This window comes from Ranitomeya imitator, chromosome 5 (genome assembly GCF_032444005.1).
Source record: "Ranitomeya imitator isolate aRanImi1 chromosome 5, aRanImi1.pri, whole genome shotgun sequence".
NCBI classification, from domain to species: domain Eukaryota; kingdom Metazoa; phylum Chordata; class Amphibia; order Anura; family Dendrobatidae; genus Ranitomeya; species Ranitomeya imitator.
Genome location: NC_091286.1, coordinates 449,229,341 through 449,255,169, shown reverse-complemented (window position 1 = coordinate 449,255,169; position 25,829 = coordinate 449,229,341). Strand labels below are relative to the sequence as shown.

General features: G+C 40.8%; 1 protein-coding gene across 22 annotated transcripts in view; it reads right to left on the bottom strand.

Annotated features, from left to right (window-relative positions):
* The window catches only part of DLG1 (discs large MAGUK scaffold protein 1), a 348,066-nt gene that overhangs the window by 38,388 nt on the left and 283,849 nt on the right, over positions 1 to 25,829 (bottom strand). For all 22 annotated transcript variants that reach the window (XM_069727207.1, XM_069727208.1, XM_069727203.1 and 19 more), the window contains 5 exons: positions 23,253 to 23,303; positions 22,554 to 22,655; positions 11,190 to 11,362; positions 10,990 to 11,099; positions 5,705 to 5,796 (listed from right to left, as the gene is read on the bottom strand). In XM_069727207.1, the coding sequence (XP_069583308.1) occupies positions 5,705 to 5,796; positions 10,990 to 11,099; positions 11,190 to 11,362; positions 22,554 to 22,655; positions 23,253 to 23,303 (528 nt within the window). The remainder of the gene's footprint in view (positions 1 to 5,704; positions 5,797 to 10,989; positions 11,100 to 11,189; positions 11,363 to 22,553; positions 22,656 to 23,252; positions 23,304 to 25,829) is intronic.

The window sequence follows — 25,829 nt, the reverse complement described above, 5'->3', positions numbered from 1 at the left end:
GCAGCCCATTCTCCAGACGTGAACTCATTGAAAACCTCTGGAATGTAATCAAGAGGATGATGGATAGTCACAAGCCATCAAAGAAGAACTGCTTACATTTTTGTGCCAGGAGCAGTGTGAAAGACTGGTGGAAAGCATGCCAAGACGCATGAAAGCTGTGATTAAAAATCATGGTTATTCCACAAAACATTGATTTCTGAACTCTTCCCGAGTTAAAACATTAGTATTGTTGTTTCTAAATGATTATGAACTTGTTTTCTTTGCATTATTTGAGGTCTGAAAGCATTGTTTTTTTTTCATTTTGACTTTCTACTTTTTAGAAAAAAAAATACAAAATGTATTGCTTGGAAATTCGGAGACATGTTGTCAGACGTTTATAGAGTAAAAGAACAATTTACATTTCACTTGAAAATATACCTATAAAGTGAAAAATCAGACAAACTGAACATTTTGCAGTGGTCTCTTAATTTTTGCCAGAGCTGCATATTATATGTTAAGCATACCTCTTTAGTAATAAGAAGGGGGATAGGCAGAGGAACACGCTTTTTTTGCAAAGTGGCATACGATCTAGTTCCTTACTGAGGGTTTACATCACTCGATTTGCTAAGTGCAAACCGCACAGCTATACTTTTGCTGATCGGCCGTTGTTTAATAGTCTGTTTATACAGGCAAACCACATTTACTATGTACACAGAATGATCAATAATAGATAGATCTACGTGCAAAGGCTGCCAAATTTACCAGTAACTAGACAAAAAAAAAAAAAAAAAAGAGTGGAGTGCTGACTTCATAAAATAAACATGATTTTATTAATACAATAATACACAGTGTAATAAATCAGAACATAAATATAGAGGTTGATAGAGGTAGGATCCACAATTAGTGTCTTAGGAATGAAAGATATGGGTAAGGAAAAGACAATTCTACAGTATATGTTAATATAATATGTAAACAGCAGCTCTCCCTAATCAAGTTTCCCCCCACTGAAAAAGCTTACTCGAAAAGTGCGTCTGGAGTGGTCCTAGGAATCCTTCTTTGGTCTGTCATGGTACATCATGGGTAAGTATACTTGATATGAGTAACTCAAGCAGAGATATGCATGTCAATCTGTTGCTTTCCTTTCCACATACTAGTCTACCTCATAACAGCAATACCTCTCGGCATAAGCACTTTATGTAAACTGTATGATATGGTTCGGCGTCAAACTTTAATATTTGCATAGGGAGTGCTGCTGTTTACATTACATATTAACGTATACTGTGGAATTTTTTTCTTACCCATACCTGGGACACTTATTGTGGATCCTACTTCTATCAACCTCTATATTTATGTTCGGATTTTTTACACAATGTATTATTGTATCAATAAAATCATGTTTATTTTATGAAGTCAGCACGTCACTCTTTTTTGTCAGGTAGCTATTTTAGGACTTTCTTCTTTACTATATCCTCTAACTTTGAATTTATTAATTAAATTGTTCCTTATTTGTCTTATTATCAGTGTTATCAGTGTCCCTGTGAACGATTTAATATTGCCTATTAACTAGTAGCAGATGTCCTTTTCTAGGTAGCACATCACCCTGGATAAACAGGAGATGTGTTGCCAACATCAATTTTTCATTATACCTTTACAAAAAAATCATTGTTTTGTGTAAACAGGCTAAATCTGGGGATTTATTATGATGGAATATAGGCTGAACTGGATGGACAAATGTCTTTTTTCGGCCTCACTAACTATGTTACTATGTGCTGCCGAGAACAATGACCAATTAGCAGGAAACATCACTCATTCATGATAATCAGCCACTGTAAATTCAGTTCTTCACTGACTGAGTCAATCACTTACCGTTGAAGTCTAATTTCACAGGTTTAAAGGGAATCGCTCAGTACAATCAACCATTCCTAAGCCACCTATATTGACATGTACAGCAGGTAATAGAAAGCTAAAATTATACCTTGACATTTGCGATTCCATCCCTTATTCCAGTGAAATCCATGTTTTACGTATAGGTAAATAAGCTGTTCCAGACTGTGGGCCGGACACTGATCTCCCTGAGAGTCTGCCTCCAGAGATTATTTTAATCCCTTAGCGACCGGGCCAAATTTTTCAAATCTGACCACTGTCACTTTATGTGGTAATAATTCTGGAACACTTCAACAGATCTAATTAATTTTGAGATTTTTTATCATGACACGTTGTAGTTTATGTTAATAGTAAATTTATATCGATATTTTCTGTGATTATTTATAAAAGTATCAGAAATTTGTAAAAAAAATCCCCAAATTAGGAATTTTTAAACTTTAAAATGATAGTCATAAATAACATTTCCCTCATGTCTGCTTTACATCAGCACCATTTTTAAAATATCCTTTTATTTTGTTAGGATTAGGGTTGAGCGACTTTTGTTTTTATAGGATCGGGTCGGGTTTCACGAAATCCGACTTTTTCAAAAGTCGGGTCGAGTGAAATCGGCCGATCCTATAGAAAAGTCGGGGTCGGGGTTGGCCGAAACACGAAACCCAATGCAGTGCATTGGGTTTCTAATGGTTCCCAGGGTCTGAAGGAGAGGAAACTCTCCTTCAGGCCCTGCGATCCATATTAATGTGTAAAATAAAGAATAAAAATAAAAAATAGTGCTATACTCACCCTTGGACGCGCCCTGGTTGTAACCTGGAGCCTTCCTTCCTAAGAATGAGCGCCTGAAGGACCTTTCGATGACGTCGCGGCTTGTGATTGGTCGCGTGACGCCCATGTGACCGCTCACGCGACCAATCACAAGCCGCGACGTCATCGAAAGGTCCTTCAGGCGCTCATTCTTAGGAAGGAAGGCTCCCGGTTACAACCAGGGCGCGTCCGAGGGTGAGTATAGCAATATTTTTTATTTTCATTCTTTATTTTACACTTAAATCTGAATTCCGATACCGATTCCCGATATCTTAAACATATCGGGAATCGGTATCGGAATTCCGATTCCAGTTCAGAAGATCGCCGACCTCATGGCCGACCCCACACAGGGGTCGGGTCGGGTTTCATGAAACCCGACTTTGCCAAAAGTCGGCGACTTCTGAATCTGGCCGACCCGTTTCGCTCAACCCTAGTTAGGATGCTAGAAGGTTTAAAACAGTAGCAGTCATTTTTCAAGGAAATTTACAAAACTTTTTTTAGGGACCTATTAAGTTTTGATGTGACTTTGGTGGACCAATATGTCGTAAAATCCCCCAAAGTGAAACCATTTTAAAAACAGCACCCCTCGAGGTATTTAAAACTGCTGTCTGGTAGTTTATTTACCATTCTGCTGCTTTTCAGGAATTAATATAATGTTGCATGACAGGAAGGAAAAATGTTAGTGTTATCACCTAAATGTCGCTAACTTCTGAACAGGTCACTATAGTCGGCATTCTCTAAAGCAGTTGTGTCCGGGAATTGCCATGGCAAACATCAGGACCACGCAATCATGATCTCGGCAAACATCAGGACCACGCAATCATGATCTCAGGGTGTCATTAGGGTTATAGAGGGAGTCCCCACACTCTGTTATTCATTTAGATGCCAGTCACTATTGACAGCAGCATCTAAGGGGTTAAAAAGCCATGGTTGGTGCCACCACCAATGGAAGCAGATGCAGCAAGGTGTCAGCATTAGTGTACAGCAACAGCTGATGCATTTTCACATGGCAGGGGATGTCACTATCTGATATGTGAAGTCAGTAAAAAGACTTATTGGTGGTCACTAAGACCTCTTTCACACTTCCGTCTTTTGTCATCCTTCGCAATCAGTCGTTTTGGGCAAAAAACGGATCCTGCAAATGTGCTCCCAGGATGTGTTTTTTGCCCATAGACTTGCATTAGCAACGGATTGCGACAGATAGCCACACGTCGCGTCCGTCGTGCGACGGATCCGTCGTGTTTTGGCGGACACGACTGACAAAAAAAATTCAATGTAACTTTTTTTGTCCGTTGCGTCCGCCATTTTCTACCGTGCATGCACGGCTGAAACTCCGCCTCGAACTTCAGAATGGGCAGCGGATAAGTTGAAAAACTGCATCCGCTGCCCACGTCGTGCATAATTTTCACAACGTCTGTCGGCACGTCGGCCCGACACATGGCGACGGACCCATACCGACGGAAGTGTGAAAGAAGCCTAAGGGTTTAAATGAAAGGGGATTTACCAGTGTGAAACATACAAGAGGCAGTCTGCTCTCCTGATCTCACGGCAAAGCTGTGTGCGATTACAACTAACAGTATACAACGGAGCTGTGCATTGTCTCTTTACAAACACATTGGCAGCTGTAGTTGTCCTCTCGCAGTGATGTCAGCTCTGCTCTACTCATTTTGCCCCAACACTGGCTGCCTTTGAGGTGGCAGCTTAAAGGGGTTCTCCATGAAATGTAATAAAATAAAATAAAAATACACATTTAAGCCGCTATTGTGACCTATAGACCCTTTAGAATTTTTCCTTTCAATATCCTTTCCTTTATAAACGTCCTTAACTATTTGCGAGCCACTTATAGAGAATGTCTCCATGTCCTTCATAAAGATTATGGAGTTATCTTTTGTTCCCTCATCCATTATTTTGGACTGTAAGGCCATGTGCACACGTTCAGGTTTTTTCGCGCTAAAAACGCTATAAAAACTCATTAAAAACGCATACATTATGCATTCTATCATTTAGAATGCATTCTGCATGTTTTGTGCACATGGATGCGTTTTTTTTCCCGCGAAAAAAACGCATCGCGGTAAAAAAATGAGCATGTTCATTATTTTTGCGGATTTTCTGCGTTTTTCCCGCAATTCTATGCATTTGGGAAAAAACGCACCAAAAACGCGTCAAAATCGCGGTAAAAACGCATGCGGATTTCTGGCAGAAATGTCCTGTTTTTGTCAGGAAAATTTCTGCAAGAAATCCTGACGTGTGCACATATCCTAAGTGTTCTCCGCCCAGCCCCATTCTTTCTCAGTATGGTGGTATTCTTTGTATGCTAAGGCTCCCATTAAAATTATTATATCTAGTGCTAGCTTGTCTATAGAATGGCTTTATAGTATCAATACGGACTAAGCAATGCTAGGTGAACGACAATGACAATTTAATATTAATCCTATAGGCTACATTTTATATTTAATTCTTCCCTTGGGAGCTTTTTTTTAGGAATTTGTACATAATTTGTAGTCTGGTGTATTTTCTAAATGTTTTTAATGGATTTATTAAAAGTAATATTTTACTTTTACTATTACTCCAATTGGATTAGAGAGTGAAATAACATAGGATTTTTTGTAGACACTTTAGAAATCATTAATCAGTGAATGTCAACTAAACTAAAATAAGCTTTAGAGGAACATCCTCATGCAGATATGATCCTAACAGCTCATTTACATATTAAGATAAATATGGATTTCTCTAGAACAAGACATCACATCAAACATATCAAGATATCATTACATTTAACTTTCTATGACCTACATGTCCATATAGACCGCTTAGGATGGTTGATGCCACTGACAGATTCTCTTTATTCCATATACCGTATATCCAAGTAGCCATGTCCTCAGTTTGTTGTGGTTATAACAAAGCTCAAAATTAAATTAATTTGGACAAGTGTACGCTCTGTATTAATGTAGGAGGGGCTCGCAACCATTTCCTTTCGTGGACAATAAAGACTTCTGCTGGATAATCATATTAGAATAGGTTAAATGAATAAAGCACAGACCTGTAAAATGTTCTGTGAATTCCTGCTCTAATTTCATTGCTCTCTCAAAGGTCTTCCGTGCTTGGTCTTCTAACAGACGTTTGTTCATTTCCCTGTTTAAGTGTAAAAGAATGGCTATAAGAATACACATTTTCACTATGAAAGACATGTGACTGTGTTAGCAAACAAATAACAATTTAGTACATGTAGGCGTCGTGGATATATAATATTATGTTAAATGGGTTATCCACTTTCAGGAAAGTGAACCCTAAATGCTGTAAAATACCTAAAATAAACAGCAGCACCCTCCCTGGGTCAAGTCACAGTTCTCAGTCACTCCTGTGGTTTTAGCTGCAGCTGTGATGTGACATAATGCACATCACCGCTGTAGTCACTCAGCGGCTCTAACGAGATACAGTAGTGTTCAAAGTAATAGCAGTGTGGTCAAAAACATGAGTTTATCACAAAATCTTTATGCTAGTTTCTGTTTCCAGCATTGGGAACATTGCACACAGTTTCTAATTCAAAACATGAAGAGAAATGTACCGTATTTTCCGGCGTATAAGATGACTTTTTAATCCCTGAAAATCATCTCAAAAGTCGGGGGTCGTCTTAGAAGCTGGGTACGGCGTGTGCAGGGAGCGGTCATGGATGGTTCTCAGGGTCTGTCCCAAGGGTAACAGGAGAAATTAGACTGCCAAAGTTGTTGTGCAATTTTTCCTGAGTACGCTGATAACCCATATGTTTGGGTAAACCACTGTTTGGGCGCACGTAGGGGCTCGGAAGGGAGGGAGCGCACCATTTGACTTTTTGAACTCTAGATTGGCTGGAATCAATGGTGGCGTCATGTCGTGTTTGGATTAATAGTAAGAGACCTAGCACTCAACTTTAGGTAAGATGCAGCAGGAACAATTTATTGTAGTAAATACAGGAAAACGTTTCGGTCAATTGTGACCTTCATCAGTTACAGGAGGTTATTAAATAAAAGCTGGTAATGGGAATTATAATCGCTGCACGATCATATATAAAAATTAGTTCAGCGTGGTTGTTGTAGACAAACCAGCTATGAGCAAATAGGAAGATTCCTGGAGCTGCAGTGCTCTCCGGCATCCACCGCTAGTCTGCAGACAACAACCACGCTGAACTAATTTTCTCTTACTATTAATCTATATGGTTTGGGAACCTGTCCTTCGCACCCCTTCTCTAGTAGTGCTCACAGTTAAATTTTCCATGTCGTGTTTGGAGACCCCTGATGTGCCTAAACAGTGGAAACCCCTTGTCACGATATGGTATGAAATATCATAAGTAGTTCTCTTGCTAGCCTGCGTGGCTAAGCCCCCCTTCTTGGAGTGATGCTGCAACAGTTTGTAGCTTCAAATTCCTGACTTTCAACTCCCAAGCCCCCCTTCCCTTTCATTCAGCCAAGAGCGGCTTTGCCAATGTACTGGGGGGAGTTTTATGGCCGAAAGGTATTTACGACGGCATTTCCTGCCGTGTAAGCTCTTGTCCAGCTATAAGTGAACTAGAAACTTCCAGAAATCCATGGAAGTTCTTTGTTTAGTTTTTCTAAGATATTAGGCCGACCGTTTACATTACAAGCACGAAAATAAATATTGTTAGAGTCCATCGGAGGATCTATACATCGCTCGAAACACGGGCTTCTAACTCCATCTGGTAAAGAAGTAGGGTTTTCTCTGTAAATATGTATCCCAGATAGGACATATTTGATCTCATTAGAATGCTCACGTTAATCCGAGATGAATGATGGGTTTGTTATGACTATGACATGTTTGGTAGCGAAGTTATAGCAAGTAGATAAATTTAAGATTGAAGTACTCAGAATGTAGAGAGAGGAGGGTCTGGATAAGCCAGCCTTTCTGTGATGTCACAGCCTTAAGGTTTTAAGTTTGTGGCAGGCTCCCCAGCTCAGCCTTCTGCTTGATTTCTTCTTCTTGTCCTATTTTCCTGGAAGAGCTGAGCACATCCCATGAACTGGGACGTATGGAAAACTGCACTAGCCTGGGTGCTTGCCATGCTTTGAACATGTGAGTGTTAGCTTTTCTCCTTTATTCCCTTTATGTTCTAATTACCGTGTACATATTTGCAATTGTCTCATTTGTAACATCTTTGTAAAATATTTTGATAAAACACTGCCTGAAACTTTTGATGGGGTATATTATTTAATACTAGTTCTTTCTCCTGTTCTAAACCGTACCCCAAGTCTCTTGAAGGGAAAATACGCTACTGTTGTGTTGGGTTAGCTTCGGACCCGTTTAATCGAAGCTGGTGGCAGCATACATTTTGTACTGGGTAGTTGGGTGGCGTTATAGCGACTGCGGCGTTGATAATTATTGATCCTGCCTAAGTGGGAGTAGTTTATCGCGTCGCTGCAGCGTGCCCAATAGCCAGTACATAGCAGGCAGCCTTTCTGGCGACTAATTACCCAGGGTGCAGTACCTAATCTGACCTGAGAGTACGGGGGGCGCCAGAGAGCTGCAAGTGTTAAGTGGAACTGTAAGCGGGATATACATAAATCCCTGCAGTTTGTGGTACATAGAAAAGCAGTGGGATACCTAAAATAAGCCCCTGCTGTAAACTAAGAGGTCAATAGCCTTGTGTGTGGTTTTTCATCACATCGTGGAGTGGAGGGATAACTAAGATAAGCCCCCCTGCACATGTGATAGCCGTCTGTTGGCCTAAAGTCATCTCTATCCGTGACGTAGGGGTGACGGTCACGGTGGGAATCGTGACAAATTGGTGACAGCGGTCGGGGATTCGTGACACCCCTCAATTCTAACTCTACAACAGGGGTGTCAAACTGCATTCCTCGAGGGCCTCAAACCATGCGTGTTTTCAAGATTTCCTTAGCATTGCACAAGGTGCTGGAATCATTCTCTGCAGGTGATTAAATTATCACCTGTGCAATGCAAGGAAATCCTGAAAACATGACCTGTTTGCAGCCCTCGAGGAATGCAGTTTGACACCCCTGCTCTACAACAACACTAACCCCAACACACCCCTAACCCTAATATTAACCCTATTTCCAACCCTTACCCTACTCCCAGCCCTAACCCTAAGTCTATGTTGCAGATTCGTCTGAGGATTTTTCCGCACAGTTTTTGAAAAATACGCAGGTAAAACGCACTGCATTTTACCTGTGGATGTACCACGGATTTCCAGTGTTTTTGGTGCAGATTTCACCTGCGGATTCCTATTGAGGAACAGGTGTAAAACGCTGCAGAATCCGAAAGAATTGAGATGCTGTGGAAAATGCAACGCAGCATTTCCGTGTGGTATTTTCCGTACCATGGGCACAGCGGATTTGGTTTTCCATAGGCTTACATGGTACTGTAAACGTGATGGAAAACTGCTACGAATCCGCAGTGGCCAATCCGCTGCGGATTCGCAGCCAAATCCGCACCGTGTGCACATAGCCTAATTCTAACCATAACCCTAATTGCAACCCTAACCCTAATTGCAACCCTAACCCTAATTGCAACCCTAATTCTAACCCTAACCCTACTTCTAACCCTAACCCTACTTCTAACCCTAACCCTAGTTCTAACCCTAACCCTAATTGCAACCCTAATTCTAACCCTAACCCTAGTTCTAACCCTAATTTTAACCCTAGTTCTAACCCTAACCCTAGTTCTAACCCTAACCTTAGCGCTAACCCTAACGCTAACCCTAGCACTAATCCTAGTTCTAACCCTAACCCTAGTGAAAAAATATAAGTAAATATATTTTCTGTATTTTATTATTGTCCCTACCTATGGGGGTGATAAAAGGGGGGGTTTATTTATTATTTTTTTTATTTTGATCGCTGTGATAGGTTCTATCACAGCGATCAAAATGTACCTATAACGAATCTATCAGCAGGCAGATTCGGCGGGGTTGGGGGGGGGAGGGGGGTGGGGGGGGGAGATCGGAGGGAGGGGGGAGAGGACAGGAAGACAGAGGGGAGCGGAGGGCAGCTAATGACAGGATGGAGGATGGAGGGGAGGAGATCGGTGGCGGGGGCAGATCGCGGTCTCCAGCCATGGCTGATGCTATTGCAGCATCGGCCATGGCTGGATTGTAATATTTCACCAATATGAAATATTACTATCGCTCTGATTGAAAGTGAAACGTCACTTTCAACAGCCAATCAGAGCGATCGTAGCCACGGGGGCGAAGCCACCCCCCTGGGCTCAAGTACCACTCCCCCTGCAGGTCGGGTGAAATTACAGTTGCATTTACAGTTAACCCTTTCACCCGACCTGCAGGAGCGCGATCTGACCATGATGCATATGCTGCATCACAGGTCGGATTGGCACAGGTTTTCATGACGCATATGCTGAGTCAAAGGTCGGGAAGGGGTTAAGCCAGTTGATGTGTTCTATAGCACATTTCACCGCTTCATTACATGTCTTTTTTAACAATGGGACTTTCCAGGAACTTCTTGCTAAGAGATTAGCTTTACACAGGCGTCTTCTAACTGTCACAGTACTCACAGGTAACGTGAGAATGTCTTTGATCATCCTGGAGCTGATCATTGGCTGAGCCTTTGCCATTCTGGCTATTCTTCCATCTATTCGAATGGTAGTCTTCAGTTTTCTTCTACAACTCTCTGGTTTGGCTTTCAATTTTTAAGCATTGGAGATCATTTTAGCGGAACTTCTTTATAAGTTTTACCCTCTCCAATCAACATTTTAATCTAAGTACTCTTCTGAACAATGTCTCAAATGACCCATATTGTCAGGCTTTCAAGGAGAAATGCATGTACACTGTGTCCTGGCTTCATCCCTAAATAAGGGCCACCTGATTCACACCTGCTTCTTCACAGAATGATTGACCTCACTTGGTCTCCACACTGCTATTATTTTGAACACCCCTCTTTCAATTAATTATTCTAATGCACAAACTCAAAAACCTGCAGATCATGAGCGGCGTCTGTTAGTTTTCTTAGACTCTACTGCACCAACTGGTAAATTGTTTGACGTGGTAACATAATTTATACCAAAAACTGTGATTAATTTAGTGATATTGGACTGCTATTATTTTGAACACTACTGTAGATAGCACAAGCCGATGCGTTCAGTGATTGACTACAACCGTAATGCACATTGTCATTGTGACATTATCGATGCAGGACGACCCCTTTACACATAAAATCTCTATACTACATGCTGCTTTTCCAGAACCTTCTCTGATAATATAAAGAGTTATAGTACTTCTTGTTTGCAGTTGATGAAAGCGTACATATTATAGTTGTATTGGATTAACAGGGAAATCACAAATTAATGTTAGATCAGTGTGATGCTTACATAATATTTTCCACAGACTTAGGTTTGATGAAGATGGAGATTGGGTAGAGTTGGGCTATCTGTAATCGTTTAATAGCATTGCCTGAAACATCAAGGATGCAGTGCTTGCCCTGAAATATAGAGACACAGATTGAAGTTTGGTTAGGCGTTTAGCGGTAGAAAATAGCTCATTTATATAATGCAGGGAGACAAGATCTTACCCTTTCTGCAACCTCACGCACAGACTGAACACTGGTGCCATAGAGGTGGTTATTGTATTGTCCAGCCTCAATAAATTTGTGATCCTGTATGTCCTTCTCCATCTGCTCCCGAGAAGTGACAAAATGATAATCTCTCCTGTCTACTTCATAATCCCTTTTTGGACGAGTGGTGTCTGGAAAAAAAAATATTATTATAAATTTATATATGAAAAAAATTGGAACAGCATCAAATACTACCTTACAAGGCATGCAAAGCTCTCCTGACCAGCAATCCAATGGTCACCAATGGTAGATTCAAAAAAAGAAAAGCAGCACAACAGAATTGAAAAAAGTGGACTTTAACCCCTTTCTGACCTCGGATGGGATAGTACGTCCGAGGTCAGATCCCCTGCTTTGATGCAGGGCTCCGCGGTGAGCCCGCATCAAAGCCGGGACATGTCAGCTGTTTTGAACAGCTGACATGTGCCCGTAATAGGCGCGGGCAGAATCGCGATCTGCCCGCACCTATTAACTAGTTAAATGCCGCTGTCAAACGCAGACAGCGGCATTTAACTACCGCTTCCGGCCAGGCGGCCGGAAATGACGTCATCGCCGACCCCCGTCACATGATCGAGGGGCCGGCGATGCGTCAGGATGGTAACCATAGAGGTCTTAGAGACCTCTATGGTTACTGATCACCGGTGGCTGTGAGCGCCACCCTGAGGTCGGCGCTCACAGCACACCTCCATTTCTGCTACATAGCAGCGATCAGCAGATCGCTGCTATGTAGCAGAGACGATCGAGTTGTGCCTGCTTCTAGCCTCCCATGGAGGCTATTGAAGCATGGCAAAAGTAAAAAAAAAAAAGTAAAAAAAAAAATGTGAAAAAAATAAAAAAATATATAAAAGTTTAAATCACCCCCCTTTCGCCCCAATCAAAATAAATCAATAAAAAAAATCAAATCTACACATATTTGGTATCGCCGCGCTCAGAATCGCCCGATCTATCAATTAAAAAAAAGCATTAACTTGATCGCTAAACGGCGTAGCGAGAAAAAAATTCAAAATGCCAGAATTACGTTTTTTAGGTCGCCGCGACATTGCATTAAAATGCAATAACGGGCGATCAAAAGAACGTATCTGCACCAAAATGCTATCATTAAAAACGTCATCTCGGCACGCAAAAAATAAGCCCTCAACCGACCCCAGATCACGAAAAATGGAGACGCTACGAGTATCGGAAAATGGCGCAATTTTTTTTTTTTTAGCAAAGTTTGGAATTTTTTTTCACCACTTAGATAAAAAATAACCTAGTCATGTTAGGTGTCTATGAACTCGTACTGACCTGGAGAATCATAATGGCAGGACAGTTTTAGCATTTAGTGAACCTAGCAAAAAAGCCAAACAAAAAACAAGTGTGGGATTGCACTTTTTTTGCAATTTCACCGCACTTGGAATTTTTTTCCCGTTCTCTAGTACACGACATGCTAAAACCAATGATGTCGTTCAAAAGTACAACTCGTCCCGCAAAAAATAAGCCCTCACATGGCCAAATTGACGGAAAAATAAAAAAGTTATGGCTCTGGGAAGGAGGGGAGTGAAAAACGAACACGGAAAAACGAAAAATCCCAGGGTCATGAAGGGGTTAATGCCTGAACGGCGTGGCAACGTTTCGGATGTGATATCCTTTCTTTGGCTTGAGAAGGGATATCACATCCGAAACGTTGCCACGCCGTTCAGGCATTAAAGTCCACTTTTTCAATTCTGTTGTGCCGTTTTTCTTTTTTTGAATCTATAAATTTATGTATATAATTATTTTTTCTATAAAATAGCTCTTATCGTATAAAAGCGCCAAAACATAAAAAAAATGATATAAATGAGATATCGCTGTAATCGTACTGACCCGACGAATAAAACAGCTTTATCAATTTTACCAAACGCGGAATGGTATAAACGCCTCCCTCAAAAGAAATTCATGAATAGCTGGTTTTTAGTCATTATGCCTCACAAAAATCGGAATAAAAAGTGATCAAAAGCTGTCACGTGTCCAAAAATGTTACCAATAAAAACGTCAAATCGTCCCGCAAAAAACAAGACCTCAGATGACTCTGTGGACTCAAATATGGAAAAATTATAGGTCTCAAAATGTGGAGACGCAAAAACTTTTTTGCTATAAAAAAGCGTCTTTTAGTGTGTGACAGCTGCCAATCATAAAAATCCGATATAAAAAACGCTATAAAAGTAAATCAAACCCCCCTTCATCACCCCTTTAGTTAGGGAAAAATAATGAAATTTAAAAAATGTATTTATTTCCATTTTCCCATCAGGGCTAGGGTTAGGGTTGGGGTTAGGGCTAGGGTTGGGGCTAGGGTTGGGGTTAGGGTTGGGGCTCGGGTTAGGGTTTGGAGCTAAAGTTAGGGTTAGAGTTGGGGCTAAAGTTAGGGTTAGGGTTGGGGCTAAAGTTAGGGTTAGGGTTGGGGCTAAAGTTAGGGTTTGGATTATATTTACGGTTGGGATTAGAGTTAGGGGTATGTCAGGGTTAGGGTGTGGTTAGAGTTACCGTTGGGATTATGGTTAGGGGTGTTGTTGGATTAGGGTTTCAGGTAGAATTGGGGAGTTTCCACTGTTCAGGCACATCAGGGGCTCTCCAAACGCGATATGGCGTCCGATCTCAATTCCAGCCAATTCTGCGTTGAAAAAGTAAAACAGTGCTCCTTCCCTTCCGAGCTCTCCGGTGCGCCCAAACAGGGGTTTACCCCAACATATGGGGTATCAGCGTACTCAGGACAAATTGGACAACAACTTTTGGGGTCCAAGTTCTCTTGTTATCCTTGGGAAAATAAAAATGTGGGGGGGCTAAAAATCATTTTTGTGGGAAAAATAAGATTTTTTTATTTTCGCGGCTCTGCGTTGTAAACTGCAGTGAAACACTTGGGGGTTCAAAGTTCTCACAACACATCTAGATAAGTTCCTTGGAGGGTCTAGTTTCCAATATGGGGTCACTTGTGGGGGGTTTGTACTGTTTGGGTACATCAGGGGCTCTGCAAATGCAACATGACGCCTGCAGACCAATCCATCTAAGTCTGTATTCCAAATTGCCCTCCTTCCCTTCCGAGCTCTGCCATTCGCCCAAACAGTGCTTCCCCCCCACATATGGGGTATCAGCGTACTCAGGACAAATTGGACAACAACTTTTGGGGTCCAATTTATCCTGTTACCCTTGGGAAAATACAAAACTGGGGACTAAAAAATCATTTTTGTAAAAAAAAATTTTTTTTTATTTTCACGGCTCTGCACTCTAAACTGTAGTGAAACACTTGGGGGCTCAAAGCTCTCAAAACACATCTAGATAAGTTACTTAGGGGGTCTACTTTCCAAAATGGTGTCACTTGTGGGAGGTTTCAATGTTTAGGCACATCAGGGGCTCTCCAAACGCAACATGGCGTCCCATCTCAATTCCAGTCAATTTTGCATTGAAAAGTCAAATGGCGCTCCTTCCCTTCCAAGCTCTGCCATGCGCCCAAACAATGGTTTACACCCACATATGGGGTATCAGCGTACTCAGGACAAATTGCACAACAACTTTTGTGGTCTAACTTCTACTCTTACCCTTGGGAAAATAAAAAATTTGGGGCAAAAAGATAATTTTTGTGAAAAAATATGATTTTGTATTTTTACGGCTCTGCATTATAAACTTCTATGAAGCACTTGGTGGGTCAAAATGCTCACCACACATCTAGATGGGCGGCACGGTGGCGCAGTGGTTAGCACAGCAGCCTTGCAGCGCTGGGGTCCTGGGTTCTAATCCCACCCAGGACAACATCTGCAAAGAGTTTGTATGTTCTCTCCGTGTTTGCGTGGGTTTCCTCCGTGCACTACGGTTTCCTCTGACATTACAAAGACATACTGATAGGAATTTAGATTGTGAGCCCCATCGGGGACAGTGATGATAATGTGTGCAAAACTGTAAAGCGCTGCAGAATATGTTAGCGCTATATAAAAATAAAGATTATTATTATTATTTATTAGATAAGTTCCTTAAGGGGTCTACTTTCCAAAATGGTGTCACTTGTGGGTGGTTTCAATGTTTAGGCACATCAGGGGCTCTCCAAACGCAACATGGCGTCCCATCTCAATTCCAGTCAATTTTGTATTGAAAAGTCAAATGGCGCTCCTTCCCTTCCGAGCTCTGCCATGCGCCCAAACAATGGTTTACACCCACATATGGGGTATCAGCGTACTCAGGACAAATTGTACAACAACTTTCGGGGTCCATTTTCTCCTGTTACCCTTGGTAAAATAAAACAAATTGGAGCTGAAATAAATTTTGTGTGAAAAAAAGTTAAATGTTCATTTTTATTTAAACATTCCAAAAATTCCTGTAAAACACCTGAAGGGTTAATAAACTTCTTGAATGTGGTTTTGAGCACCTTGAGGGGTGCAGTTTTTAGAATGGTGTCACTGTTTTCTATCATATAGACCCCTCAAAATGACTTCAAATGAGATGTGGTCCCTAAAAAAAAAATGGTGTTGTAAAAATGAGAAATTGCTGGTCAACTTTTAACCCTTAGGCCGCCGTCACACATGCGAGTTTTACGGACGTAAGAGCGCAGAATCTACGTCCGTAAAACTCGCAAAAAATACGGCACAATTATTCTCTATGCCCCTGCTCCTATTTGCCGTATTTTACTGATCAGTATTATACGGCTTTCTACGGCCGTACAAAATCGCAGCATGCTGCGTTTGTCACCGTACTGCGCAAGAAATACGCCAATGAAAGTCTATGGAAGCGTGAAAAATACGGATTACACACGGACAAGCAGTGTGACTTGCGAGAAATACGCAGCGCTGTTAGAGAGAAAAGCCGGTAATTCAGTGCGGTGTACAGTAAAATCACACTGACAGCTTAGAATAGAATAGGTAGAAGAAATGTGTACACATAGAATAGGTATATATATATATATATATATGTCAGTGAGACACATATATGTATATATATTAATATTTATTCCAGCGCTAGACAGCTTGAAAGCCGGTAATTCAATTACCGGCTTTTTCCTTCTTCCTAAAACCCGACATGATTTGAGACATGGTTTAGATACAGTAAACCATGTCTTCTCTCCATTTTTTTTGCAGATTCCACACTACTAATGTCAGTAGTGTGTATCTGCAAAATTTGGCCGTTCTAGCTCTTAAAATAAAGGGTTAAATGGCGGAAAAAATTGGCGTGGGCTCCCGCGCAATTTTCTCCGCCAGAGTAGTAAAGCCAGTGACTGAGGGCAGATATTAATAGCCTGGAGAGGGTCCACGGTTATTGGCCCCCCCCGGCTAAAAATATCTGCCCCCAGCCACCCCAGAAAAGGCACATCTGGAAGATGCGCCTATTCTGGCACTTGGCCACTCTCTTCCCATTCCCGTGTAGCGGTGGGATATGGGGTAATGAAGGGTTAATGCCACCTTGCTATTGTAAGGTGACATTAAGCCTAATTAATAATGGAGAGGCGTCAATTATGACACCTATCCATTATTAATCCAATACTAGTAAAGGGTTAAATAAAACACAAACACATTTTTTAAAATTATTTTAATGAAATAAAAACAATGGTTGTTGCAGTATTTTATTCAACGCCCAATCCAGTCACTGAAGACCCTCGTTCTGTGAGTAAAAAAACATAATAAACCAACAATATACTTACCCTCCGCAGATCTGTAACGTCCAACGATGCAAATCCTTCTGAAGGGGTTAAAACATTTTGCAGCAAGGAGCTGTGCTAATGCAGGCTGCTCCTCGCTGCAAAACCCCAGGGAATGAGGCTAAAAATAGATCAATGATCTATATTTAGCTTCATTTGCGGTGAGGCGCCCTCTGCTGGCTGTTCATAGATCGTGGGAAATTACCTAGAAAGCCAGGGAGCTTTCTAGGTAATTTCCCACGATCTATGAACAGCCAGCAGAGGGCGCCTCACCGCAAATGAAGCTAAATATAGATCATTGATCTATTTTTAGCCTCATTCCCTGGGGTTTTGCAGCGAGGAGCAGCCTGCATTAGCACAGCTCCTTGCTGCAAAATGTTTTAACCCCTTCAGAAGGATTTACATCGTTGGACGTTACAGATCTGCGGAGGGTAAGTATATTGTTGGTTTATTATGTTTTTTTACTCACAGAACGAGGGTCTTCAGTGACTGGATTGGGCGTTGAATAAAATACTGCAACAACCATTGTTTTTATTTCATTAAAATAATTTTAAAAAATGTGTTTGTGTTTTATTTAACCCTTTACTAGTATTGGATTAATAATGGATAGGTGTCATAATTGACGCCTCTCCATTATTAATTAGGCTTAATGTCACCTTACAATAGCAAGGTGGCATTAACCCTTCATTACCCCATATCCCACCGCTACATGGGAATGGGAAGAGAGTGGCCAAGTGCCAGAATAGGCGCATCTTCCAGATGTGCCTTTTCTGGGGTGGCTGGGGGCAGATATTTTTAGCCGGGGGGGGCCAATAACCGTGGACCCTCTCCAGGCTATTAATATCTGCCCTCAGTCACTGGCTTTACTACTCTGGCGGAGAAAATTGCGCGGGAGCCCACGCCAATTTTTTCCGCCATTTAACCCTTTATTTTAAGAGCTAGAACGGCCAAATTTTGCAGATACACACTACTGACATTAGTAGTGTGGAATCTGCAAAAAAAATGGAGAGAAGACATGGTTTACTGTATCTAAACCATGTCTCAAATCATGTCGGGTTTTAGGAAGAAGGAAAAAGCCGGTAATTGAATTACCGGCTTTCAAGCTGTCTAGCGCTGGAATAAATATACATATATGTGTCTCACTGACATATATATATATATATACCTATTCTATGTGTACACATTTATTCTACCTATTCTACTGTAAGCTGTCAGTGTGATTTTACTGTACACCGCACTGAATTACCGGCTTTTCTCTCTAATATATGTGTCTACTGACATATATATATATATATATATATATATATATATATATATATATATATATAGACAGTATATATATATTTTCTTTTCTTTTTGGGACACATGGATCACTTCTATAGCGGTATGTTGGTTTTGCTAGCCTGCGAGAAAACCACGCAGTACGGATGCCATACGGATTACATACGGAGGATGCCATGCGCAAAAAACGCTGACACACCCTGCCTACGGAGGAGCTACGGACCACTTTTTTCGGGACTTTTCAGCGTATTACGGCCGTAATATACGGACCGTATTGTTTTACGCTGTGTGTGACGCCGGCCTTATAACTCCCTAACAAAAAAAATTTTGGTTCCAAAATTGTGCTGATGTAAAGTAGACATGTGGGAAATGTTACTTATTAAGTATTTTGCATGACATATCTCTGTGATTTAAGGGTATAAAAATTCAAAGTTGGAAAATTGCGAAATTTTCAAAATTTTCGCCAAATTTCCGTTTTTTTCTCAAATAAACACAAGTTATATCGAATAAATTTTACCACTAACAAGAAGTACAATACGTCACGAGAAAACTATGTCAGAATCGCCAAGATCCGTTGAAGCGTTCCAGAGTTATGATCTCATAAAGGGACAGTGGTCAGAATTGTAAAAATTGGCCCGGTCATTAACGTGCAAACCACCCTCGGGGCTTAAGGAGTTAATTTGTGGGAAAAAAAACGAAAATTTGGCAAAAATTGTGAAAATTTCGCAATTTTCCAACTTTGAATTTTTATGCCTTTAAATCACAGAGATATGTCACACAAAATACTTAATAAGTAACATTTCCCACATGTCTACTTTACATCAGCACAATTTTGGAACCAACTTTTTTTTTTGTTAGGGAGTTATAAGGGATAAAATTTGACCAGCAATTTCTCATTTTTACAACACCAATATTTTTTTTAGAGACCACATCACATTTGAATAAATTTTGAGGGGTCTGTATGTTAGAAAATGCCCAAGTGTGACACCATTCTAAAAACTGCACCCCTCAAGGTTGTCAAAACCACATTCAAGAAGTTTATTAACCTTTCAGGTGTTTCAAAGGAATTTTTGGAATGTTTAGAAAAAAAAAAAAAAAAAGAACATTTTACTTTTTTTTCACAAAAAATTTACTTCAGCTCCAATTTGTTTTATTTTACCAAGGATAGCAGGAGAAAATGGACCCCAACAGTTGTTGTACAATTTGTCCTGAGTACGCCGATACCCCATATGTGGGGGTAAACCACTGTTTGGGCGCATGGCAGAGCTCGGAAGGGAAAGAGAGCCATTTGACTTTTCAATGCAAAATTGACTGGAATTGAGATGGGACGCCATGTTGCGTTTGGAAAGCCCCTGATGTGCCTAAACATTGAAACCCCCCACAATTGACACCATTTTGGAAATTAGACCCCCTAAGAGGAACTTATCTAGATGTGTGGTGAGCACTTTGACCCACCAAATGCTTCACAGAAGTTTAGAATGCAGAGCCGTAAAAATAAAAACAACATTTTTTTTCACAAAAATGATCTTTTCGCCCCCAATTTTGTATTTTCCCAAGGGTAAGAAGAAAATGGACCCCAAAAGTTGTTGAGCAATTTGTCCTGAGTACGCTGATACCCCATATGTGGGGGTAAACCACTGTTTGGGCGCATGGCAGAGCTCGGAAGGGAAGGAGCGCCATTTGACTTGTCAATGCAAAATTGACTGGAATTGAGATGGGACGCCAGTTGCGTTTGGAGAGCCCCTGATGTGCCTAAACATTTAAACCCCCCACAAGTGACACCATTTTAGAAATTAGACCCCCTAAGGAACTTATCTAGATGTGTTGTGAGAGCTTTGAACCCCCAAGTGTTTCACTACAGTTTATAACGCAGAGCCGTGAAAATAAAAATTCTTTTTTTTTTTTTCCACAAAAATTATTTTTTAGCCTCCAGTTTTGTATTTTCCCAAGGGTTACAGGAGAATTTGGACAGGAGAAGTTGTTGTGCAATTTGTCCTGAGGACGCTGATACCCCATATGTGGGGGGGGGAAACCACCGTTTGGGTGCATGGCAGAGCTCGGAAGGGAAGGAGGGCAATTTGGAATGCAGACTTAGATGGATTGGTCTGCAGGCGTCACATTGCATTTGCAGAGCCCCTGATGCACCTAAACAGTAGAAACCCCCCACAAGTGACACCATTTTGGAAACTAGACCCCCCAATAAACTTATCTAGATGTGTTGTGAGAACTTTGAACCCCCAAGTGTTTCACTACAGTTTATAACGCAGTCGTGAAAATTAAAAAAAAAATTTTTTCCCACAAAAATGTATTTTTTAGCTCCCCAAATTTTTATTTTCCCAGGGGTAACAAGAGAAATTGGACCCCAATAGTTGTTGTCCAATTTGTCCTGAGTATGCTGATACCCCATATGTTGGGTTAAACCCCTGTTTTGGCGCACGGGAGAGCTCGGAAGGGAAGGAGCAGTGTTTTACTTTTTCAACGCAGAATTGGCTGGAATTGAGATCGGACAACATGTCGCGTTTGGAGAGCCCCTGATGTGCCTAAACAGTGGAAACCCCCAATAATAACTTTAGCCCCAACCCTAACTGTAGCCCTAACCCTAGCCACAACCCTAACTCTAGCCCCATCCCTAACCCCACCCCTACCCTAGCCCCAACCCTAGCCCTAACCAACCCTAGCCCTAACCATAATCCCAGCCCTAACCCTAACCCTAGCCCTAATGGGAAAATGGAAATAAATACATTTTTTTAATTTTTCCCTAACTAAGAAGGTGATGAAGGGGGGTTTGATTTTCTTTTATAGCGGGTTTTTTAGCGGATTTTTATGATTGGCAGCCATCACACACTAAAAGATGCTTTTTATTGCAAAAAATATTTTTTGCGTTACCACATTTTGAGGCCTATAATTTTTCTATATTTTGGTCCACAGAGTCATGTGAAGTCTTGTTTTTTGCGGGACGAGTTGACGTTTTTAATGGTACAATTTTTGGGCATGTGACATTTTTTGATCGCTTTTTATTCCGATTTTTGTGAGGCAGAATGACCAAAAACCAGCTATTCATGAATTTCTTTTTGGGGTGGGGGGGGTTCGTTTATCCCGTTCAACGTTTGGTAAAATGGATAAAGCAGTTTTATTCTTCAGGTCAGTACGATTACAGCGATACCTCATTTAGATTATTTTTTAATGTTTTGGCGCTTTTATACGATAAAAACTATTTTAGAAAAAATAATTATTTTTGCATCACTTTACTCTAAGTATAACTTTTTTATTTTTTTGCTGATGATGCTGTACTGCAGCTCGTTTTATGCGGGACAAGATGACGTTTTCAGCGGTACCATGGTTATTTATGTCCGTCTTTTTGATCGCATGTTATTCCACTTTTTGTTTGGCGGTATGATAATAAAGCGCTGCTTTTTGCCTTTTTTTTTTTTTTTTTACGGTGTTCACTGAAGGGGTTAACTAATGGGCCAGTTTTATAGGTTGGGTCGTTACGGACGCGGCGATATTAAATATGTGTACTTTTATTGTGTTTTTTTTATTTAGATAAAGAAATGTATTTATGGGAACAATATTTTTTTTTCTCTTTATTTATGAATTTTTTTTTTATTTTTTTTTTTTTATTTTTTACGCATTTAAACATTTTTTTTTATTTTTTATTTTTAACTTTTTTACTTTGTTCCAGGGGAGACATCACTGTATAGTGACAGATCGCTGATCTGACACTTTGCAGAGCACTGTGTCAGATCAGCGATCTGACATGCACTGTTTCTGGCTTACCAGCGTCTGATCTGAGCAGGCACTTGGTAAGCCACCTCCCTGCAGGACCCGGAAGTAGCCCCTTGGCCATTTTGGAGCCGGGGCCTGCAGGGAGGAGATGCTCAGTACAAGGTGAGCACATCGCCTTGTACAGATAGTCTTAGGGAAGCACGCAGGGAGCCCCCTCCCTGCGCGATGCTTCCCTGTACTGCCGGAACACTGCGATCATGTTTGATCTAAGTGTGCCGGGGGTTAATGTGCCGGGAGCGGTCCGTGACCTCCTGGCACATAGTGCCGGATGTCAGCTGCGATAGTCAGCTGACATCCGGCCGCGCTCCCCCCATGAGCGCGACCGATCGCATATGACATACTATCCCGTCACCGGGAATTAAGTCCCAGGTGAACTTGACGGGATAGTACGTCATATGGGATTAAGGGGTTAATCTACTGATGTCTCAATTAATTTTACTTTTATTGGTATCTATTATTATTTTTGAAATTTACCAGTAGATGCTGCATTTCCCACCCTAGGCTTATACTCGAGTCATTAAATTTTCCCATTTTTTGGTGGCAAAATTAAGGGTCTTGGCTTATACTCGAGTATATACGGTGAGCAGAACACAAATGCCAAGGCTTGAATAAGAGAGATTACTCACGTGGGACACATGACCCAAACTTTTCGGGGAATTCAGAAATCAAGTCGTCATTTATCCGGTCCTTCATGGGCCCTAGAATAATTACTGGCCTGGAGTAGTTCACTAAGAACCCAAAAAGAGACAATATATTAAACATCTACAAGATGAAAAAGCAGACCGAAATAATACAGTTTAGCCATGAGTAATTGAGGTTCAGTAATAAGATGAAATTAGGCAAACTTAAAAGACTGTTTAGTACAATAACCGTACCTTTCCAAGATGAAAAAATCATTTATATTTGAAATAAGTCTGTAAAGTGTGTAACATTCTTTCTAAGGTGATAATTATTTAGAGAGGTTTCCTATCTCTGTAAGGTATGCAATAATTGAATCACAGCTGTTACCTCCACAAATCTCTTAACATAATTAGGACATCATATAGGCAGAGAATTATTCTAATAATGTATTCCTACGTTATATTATATAGGCGGAACTGGTCTCATCAAGGAAGGCAATAGCAATGTGCTCAGAGCAGTGGCAATATTAGTGCCTCCATCAGCAGTTCTGTTGGATTTGGTCAGTATAAGTCCATGTGGCCTAAGGGATGTCTATTGATTTACCATAAATATAGGAAATCTCTTTAAATCATATTTGCTAAGCATGAGAAACAAGCAATAGGCCTCAATAAAGCCGCATATATTTGAAAAATTGAATCTCTCACCTTCTTGCTGATTGACTGGTTCATAAGATAAAACATACTCTTCTTGACCACCTAATGAAACAAAAAAAAAATGCTATTAGGACAAACATCTGCTTACCCCTCCAGTAATCAGCTACAAACGTTTCATGTATAAAGAAATTTATGATTTTCGTACTGATCAGCCCATAAAACAGGTTCCTTTTTCGGAAAATCAGAAGCCGTTACAATTAAGTACAAAATTCTCTTAGTGATTTCATCAGCTGTGAGTAACATCAACAAATATCTCAGCGTCTTAAGGCAACTTAAGGAATAACAAGACTATAGGGCAAAGCTCATATATAATTACTAAATGAAGTATGAAATTAAATAACATTTCAGGGACATGCATACGATGTACAAATGGGCTCATACGGACATTGGGGCTGGCAGTCTGGTGATATCACGGTGACAGACATGGGTAAGGATCAGTCTTGAACCATCCACTATACTGTTTATCTCTTAACCCCTTCACCCCAAAGCCTGTTTTCACCTAAGTGACAGGGCCAATTTTTACAATTCTGACCACTGTCACTTTATGAGGTCATAACTCTGAAACGCTTCAACGGATCCTGGTGATTCTGACACTGTTTTCTCGTGACATATTGTACTTCATGATAGTGGTAAAACTTCTTCGATATGACTTGCATTTATTTGTGAAAAAAACAAAAATTTGTCGGAAATTATGAATATTTAGCAATTTTCAAACTCTTAGTTTTTATGCCCTTAAATTAGAGAGTTATATCACATAATATAGTTAATAAACAACATTTCCCACATGTCTGCTTTACATCAGCACAATTTTGGAAACATAACTTTTTTTTTTTAGGACGTTATAAGGGTTAAAAGTTGACCAGCGATTTCTCATTTTTGCAACAAAATTTGCAAAACCATTTTTTTACGGACCACCTCACACTTGAAGTGACTTTGAGGGGTCTATATGACAGAAAATGCCCAAAAGTGACACCATTCTAAAAACTGCACCCCTCAAGGTACTCAAAACCACATTCAAAAAGTTTATTAACCCTTCAGGTGCTTCACAGGAATTTTTTGAATGTTTAAAAAAATTGAACATTTAACTTTTTTTTCACAAAATTTTTACTTCAGGTTTAATTTGTTTCATTTTACCAAGGGTAACAGGAGAAATTGTACCACAAAAGTCGTTGTACAATTTGTCCTGAGTACGCCGATACCCCATATGTGGGGGTAAACCACTGTTTGGGCACATGGCAGAGCTCGGAAGGGAAGGAGCGCCATTTGACTTTTCAATGCAAGATTTGCTGGAATTGAGATCGGAGCCCATGTCACGATTGGAGAGCCCCCGATGTGCCTAAACAGTGGAAACCCCCACAAGTGACACCATTTTGGAAAGTAGACCCCCTAAGGAACTAATCTAGATGTGTGGTGAGCACTTTGACCCACCAAGTGCTTCACAGAAGTTTAGAATGTAGAGCCGTAAAAAAATTTTTTTTATTAATTTTCACAAAAAATGATCTTTTTGCCCCAAATTTTTTATTTTCCCAAGGGTAAAAGGATAAATTGGACCCCAAAAGTTGTTGTGCAATTTGTCCTGAGTACGTCGATACTTCATATATGGGGATAAACCACTGTTTGAGCGCATGGCAGAGCTCGGAAGGGAAGGAGTGCCATTTGACTTTTCAATGCAAAATTGGCTGGAATTGAGATCGGACGCCATGTCGCATTTGGAGAGCCCCTGACGTGCCTTAACAGTGGAAACCCCCCACAAGTGACCCCATTTTGGAAAGAAGACCCCCTAAGGAACTTATCTAGATTTGTGGTGAGCACTTTTAACCCCCAATTGTTTCACTAAAGTTTAGAATGTAGCATTGTGAAAATTAAAAAATCATTTTTTCTTTCCACAAAATGATGTTTTAGCCCGCAATTTTTTTTTCCCCAAGGGTAACAGGAGAAATTGGACCACAAATGTTATTGTCCAATTTGTCCTGAGTATGCTGATACCCCACATGTGGGGGGGAACCACCGTTTGAGTGCATGGCAGAGCTCGGAAGGGAAGGAGCACCGTTTGAAATGCAGACTTAGATGGAATGGACTGCAGGTGTCATGTTGCATTTGCAGAGCCCCTGATGTACCTAAACAGTAGAAACCCACCACAAGTGACCCCATATTGGAAACTAGACCCCCCAAGGAACTTATCTAGATGTGTTGTGAGAGCTTTGAACCAACAAGTGTTTCACTACAGTTTATAACGCAGAGCCGTGAAAATAAAAAATATTTTTTTTTCCACGAAAATGATATTTTATCCCCTATGTTTTTATTTTCCCAAGGGTAACAGGACAAATTGGACCCCAAAAGTTGTTGTCCAACTTGTCCTGAACGCTGATACCCCATATGTTGGGGGGAACCACTGTTTGGGCACACAGGAGAACTCGGAAGGGAAGGAGCACTGTTTTACTTTTTCAAAGCAGAATTGGCTGGAATTGAGATCGGACGCCCCCTGATGTGCCTAAACAGTGGAAACCCCCAATTATAACTGAAACCCTAACCCCAACCCTAGCCCTAACCCTAGCCCTAACCCTAGCA